The following is a 6000-nucleotide window of genomic DNA, read 5'->3' on the forward strand; positions in this document are numbered from 1 at the left end:
CCCAAGCCCTAGTGGAAGTAGCTTTGAACTAAGAACAAGGAAACCAGGCCCAGATTTGTCACTGTTTTAACCACAACCTTGCATAAGGGTTTACTTGTCTGCGCTTCAGTGTCTTCATATTTAAAATAAGGAAATCCTAATCTTAGCTCTAACCTTTTTCCTATTTCATGAAGCCCTGGGGAAACTAGTGTTGAGTAAAATGTAAAGTAGCTGGAGCCTCTTTTAGTAACCGACATAATTTTTTAAAAGATATTATTGATTTGGACAGTGAAGAATAGCCCCCAGGCAGATCCTGCAAGGCGCTTCAACAGACATGCACACCTACCTTCCTGTTGGCACCGTCCACGCTTGGCATGTCTATCTCATTCCTTACAGGAAGGAATAGGTTCTTCATTGTGTTTCAGAAGTCAGTAAGCTTTTACAAAACTAAGTAATTGACATTTTTCTCATTTCTGAGATCAAATTTTCATAAATCATTCAACCTGGATAAACTGAGAATGTGGTCGATCTAGTAATTGTTGAAATATAGTAAAGACATTGCAAAACATGATATTTAAGTATTTCCTCCTAACCTCTTCCCTTAGCAATTTGTATTAGTTTGAAATGGGAAAAAGTCCTAATGTATAAAAAGGAAACAAAAGTAAGAGGAGCCTTTCTGTAAAGGAGAAGCCAAAAGAACCACACACAGATTCATCTCAGTAATTTGTGATTCCGCCAATTCAGAATTTGTAGTGATAATAGCTATGCCGAATAGAGCTTACTTTTATATTACAAGGAAGTTTTTTAATATTGCAGATGATTTTGTGGAGGAGGTATATATTTAACCAACTTGGAAGTAATGATTTCCTGACTTTTTACAATATATGTGGAGATATGCTCTTAATGTCTTCTTAAGATTCCTGCTGGCAGCTATTTGTCAATAGTTAATTCAAGTTCTATCATCTCTTAACAATGCACTTTAAATTCCATACTGACATTTCCCCCCTCCTCTGCAATTCAAGTTAGTGAAACATTGTCTGAATTAAAGGATTTATGTAATTCTATGAACCATAATATTCAGAGTTTATTACCTCTAGTTTTGGTCAGTAGTCCAACTTATACAAACTGGTCTGTGAATAAAGTGAATTGTCCAGTGAATCTTCTAGTTCAAGTAGTTGCACCAATAGGCTGAAGTTGTGAATGTATAAAACTTATGTATAGCTTGTATTTGAGAAATTTGTAGTAACAAATGTAGGACAGATTTGCATTTTCACTCTAAGATCATTACTACATTTCTCAAAGCAAAGATTTTTTTAAAAATATATTTTATTGATTTCTTACAGAGAGGAAGGGAGAGGGATAGAGAGTTAGAAACATCGATGAGAGAAACATCGACCAGCTGCCTCCTGCACACTCCCCACCGGGGATGTGCCCGCAACCAAGGTACATGCCCTTGACTGGAATAGAACCTGGGACCCTTGAGTCCACAGGCTGACGCTCTATCCACTGAGCCAAACAGGTTAGGGCAAAGCAAAGATTTTTGACGCATCAGATTCTTTCATTTCATATTTGTGTTTTCTAACAGGACTCGATATATGCAGAATCATCCAATAGCCTGGAGCTAGTTTTCAGTGTTGGATGCAGCTGACCAGTATGTACGACACTAAGAATGCCTTCATTCCTTTAGTGTCTAGCTCTGTACTAGGTTTATTTGCAAAGAACCCTCATGCATGGGTCCCTATAAATGAGGCACGCTGCTCCCATATAAATGAGGCAAGCTGGAGCAGATTAGACTAAGTTGCTCAGCTGTCTCTGAGAAATGAAGATAGTGTATATATGTATGGGCATGATTTTTGCGATTAATGAAGACTTCTCTGTATATAACAAGCAAATTTTTAGTTAATGTTTTATACTTTCAGTAAAGAAAATAAAAGAAAAACAATTAATGGTCTGATTCCATCATTTTTTGTCAAGCAAAACTCTCACTGACCCACAGGAATGTGGTCTCTCTCCCCTAGAGTCGACTAAAAACACCACAGAATGGGCTTCTGAACTTTCACTCTATTTTCCGTATAATGGACGAGTTTTTGATCAACTGAAAATCACCTACCTTGGACTAAAAAGCATATTTAGTCATTTCTAGCCTATTTATACTTCTCAAGAATAGAAAGTTTTTTTGTTTTTGTTTTGTTGTTGTTTTTTTACTATTACCATTAGTTACTTTATTAAATGGGAAAGCATGGCGCATGATTTTATCTTTCTCTTTCTTAATTTTGTTTTATTGCTTAAAATATTACAAAGAGTAGTATGCAGAAAGTTTTTAAATGTAGTACAGAAAGTCTGTTTTTATCACCATCAAATCATTTGTATATATTTAAATTATTTTCATGCCACTGAGACGAGAAGTTTTTCCTGCTAGTCCCCTAATTCCTGGCTGTATTAGCTAACTCTATGAAAAAGAAATTTAATGCATAAGAATTGTACAATATGCCCATGTGTCACTTATTTAGCTAAGTAACAGGTGTAAGATTGCTAACATTTCTATATTGAAATAAGGTAAATCAGTTTCAAACTGCTCTCCATTTAATGTGTCATCCTGTCATTACATGGACGTCATTAATCCACAACCTTAACACAAATAGGTAAATGTATTGAAATGCGTACCTTCTGTTTTTCATGTAGCATCGAATGCTCACATAAGCTGAAGATCTGGGTTAAAGTTTGTGTTGTTGCTGTTTTTTTTTTAACCTCAGATACTTGGCACTTGGCACCAGTGTCTCCTGCTTACAGTAATGTTTTATTTCTTAACATGACTACCACCAGGATTGCTTGGTCGCAGGCAACCACTGTCCTTTTTCTGCCAAAACATTCCTGACAATAACTGCACTTTCTGTATTCATTTTTCCCTTTCCGCCCCTTGCTCCTAACAGGTTGGAGAGGCTGGTGGACGTCCTGCGGAAGAAGGTTGGAGCAGGGCCCGTGAGGACAGTGATCTGACTGAAAGCGGCAGTCTGGGAAGCAGTCACATCTGGTGACCAGGCTGATTCATTCAACGCTGTGTAAACACTAAAGCCTTAACTTAGCAAACAGTTGTTAGAAGTGGGACACTCCAACCACATTCCAAGCTGAGATAAAATCAAATCACAAATGTTTAACCACTTTGTTGCTGACTTGGGTTATTTATCCAAATGTATTAACTACAGACTTTTACCAATGGATAGCTATGAAGTTGTAGTTTATTTGTAACAATTTTCTGCCTCACTATATTTAACATAACGCTTTTTACTGAGAGACTATTATAGAAACATTGTGAAGTTGGTCAGGATTATGTCTTCACATATGGCCCTTTCTGAATCAAAATGCAGCAAAGTAAATATTGTCTAAACCTTAATCCACTGTGTTAGGTCAAAACTTCAAATACACGCATTTTTCAATATAGAGTTTATTTCTTACCTGATGAGAGTTTATAGTCTTCCTTCAATGCATGCATGTAATCTTTGTTAGTATTTAAGAATATTAAGTATGGATACTAAGAATTAAATGTATAATTTCTTTTAATAAGAGTTTGGTACATTAAAATTATCATGATTTTTGTTTCAATAAAAACAATACAGACTATCTTCAATGAAAAGAGGATATTGTTACTGTGTACTTGTAAATTCAATATTTTCAATGCTTTGATGAATAATTATCTAAACTTTATTTAAACTGTAGAAATTGCCAAGTTTATCTAATAGATTGGGACACTTTGGCTTGAAAATCTGTCTGTGCCGCATGGAGGGGGCCATCCAACTTGTTGCACATGCTTTTGATGATCTTTACTTAGATTACCATTTGAATGGTGGAGGAAGAGAAATTGATATGTAACTTACAATAAAATGATAATGTTGTGGAGGAAGAGAAACTGATATGTAACTTACAATAAAATGATAATGTAAAAACACATGGTCTTAGAAAAGAGAAAACCTACAATTTGGTTCAGGTTACATACTTTTTTCATTCATAACTTAAAATAGTTATAGCATAGTCACTTCTAACCATATGAAATTATTAATAAAACTTAAGATTTGTAGATATGGCTGTAGGAAAAACGTGTTCTTTTTTAGATTGAATAGATGAGAGGCCAATAGAAAATGACTATGTCTAGAATTGGGTGAAAAAGACAAGTAGAGAATAAATTCATGAAAAAATTTTAGGCAAGTGAAAATGTTTCTAAATTCATACACTTCTTTTATTCATCTTTAAGATTGAGGTAAATTATCTACCATTGCCTATTTTCAAGACAAGTACAGAGTAATTTATGCACCATTTCTTCATACACCATTGGAGATTATCTGTTTGAATTCTTTTTTTCACTCTGTGGTACTTTATCACAGAGTGACGAAAGGACCATAATGCTAACATCAGTTTCTTCCTTATTTTATCCATTAAATTAACTGAGAGTTAGAATCATGCCATTGAATTTAAATTTAAAATTTACTCATATTATCTGCTTTTAATTATTTTTATGCTATAAGAGTTAGAAAATAAAGAACAGCAGGGGCTAAAATTAAGCTACCTAGATCTACTCTATAGTTCTAACGATAATTGTAGCCTCTCCTAGGCCAGAGACTATAGAAATAGAGAAATTTTCAATAATTGGGTCATGCATAGAGTCTTGTCCCAAGGCTCTAATAGAAACATACAGCTTAATGTGTGAAGGAACAAGTCACGGAGGTAAGTAAAGAGAAACAATTTTTGTCACAAAATTATCCATTCCTGAATCCTCTTCAGATGAATCACATGGAAACTTGAATTTTCAGTTTAGTCCTAAAGAATTGACAAGTCTTTCTTGAATTATTTTGCTTGGGGTTTTCTAATACACAAAGTGTAGCATAAAGACATTTTACAATTTTCAAACATTTCTTCCTATACCTAAATGATCATATTAGAACAAGCAATTCCTGTAATTAGTATTCAGAACATTTCTAGAATTTGATATTATAAACTTAAATTTACAAAACAATTCAAACATCTACTATTGTTCAATGTAGGTAATCACCCCAAAATATCACACGTCCCCATGAAAATGAGTTGTCTACAAAATTACATATGCTAAGTATTATAGCCAAATATTATCATTAGTTGATTTCTTGCACTTAAAAAATGTTCACCACCAATATTCCAAATTGTCTATTTTTTTATGAAGGAAAAACCTTGTTCACTGAAGATCAGTTCTCTACATATTCAATAGTAAAGCAACTTCAGAAGTATTTGAAGATACCCTGAGATGTTTCTTTGAGTTTGCTTTAAACATCAAGTCTAATCCCTACAGTAACGTGATAAATCATTTCTTAGAAAAATAAGTAGTTCAGAAGAAAATCAGAAAAGATAACACAAACATGCATAGCACTTGATTTGTTTTTTTGCTTTTATATTTGTATTCTTTCAACCAAATAATAACAACAATAATAATAGATTATATGTATGAGCCACATAATCATGCTGCTGCTGATTTTAGTATTATTGTTATTATTACATACATTTTACAGATGATGAAACAGACCCAGAGAGGCTAGGAACTTGCCAAGGATTAGCTGGGATTTACAACTGAGGTCTTATAACTAAAACTCCATGCAAACCATAGGTCTCCAAACCCTTCAAAATAAAATAAAATAAAAAATTGTTAATAAAGATTTAAACTCTTACAATCTGTTATTGTACCATTTCTTTTATACACTTATGTATGAATGCTCTAAAAATCAAGATTGTATGTATTGTGTGTGTGTGTGTGTGTGTGTGTTAATCTACACCCGAGAATATTTTTCCACTGATATTTAGAGAGAATGGAATGGTGGGGGTAGGGAGGCGTGGAGACAGGGAGAGATAAACATCAACGTGAGAGAGACATTTGGAATGGTTGCCTCTCAAACGCGCTGGGGATTGAGCCTGCAACCAAGGTACATGCCCTTGACCAGAATCAAACCCAAGATCCTTCAGTCCTTGGGCTGGTAGCCTATCCACTGAGGCAAACTGGCTGGG

General features: G+C 34.4%; 1 protein-coding gene across 4 annotated transcripts in view; it reads left to right on the forward strand.

The window, feature by feature from the left end:
• Positions 1–5676, forward strand: part of MIPOL1 (mirror-image polydactyly 1) — a 334097-nt gene extending 328421 nt beyond the window's left edge. For all 4 annotated transcript variants that reach the window (XM_070428268.1, XM_070428293.1, XM_070428276.1 and 1 more), the window contains exon 13: positions 2910–5676. In XM_070428268.1, coding sequence (XP_070284369.1) covers positions 2910–2976 — 67 coding nt within the window. In that variant the 3' untranslated portion in view covers positions 2977–5676. The remainder of the gene's footprint in view (positions 1–2909) is intronic.
• The last annotated feature ends 324 nt before the right edge of the window (positions 5677–6000 follow it).

The sequence above is a fragment of the Myotis yumanensis genome, unplaced genomic scaffold, assembly GCF_028538775.1.
Source record: "Myotis yumanensis isolate MYYU_CA2020_CCGP unplaced genomic scaffold, mMyoYum1.0.hap1 SCAF_1, whole genome shotgun sequence".
NCBI lineage: Eukaryota > Metazoa > Chordata > Mammalia > Chiroptera > Vespertilionidae > Myotis > Myotis yumanensis.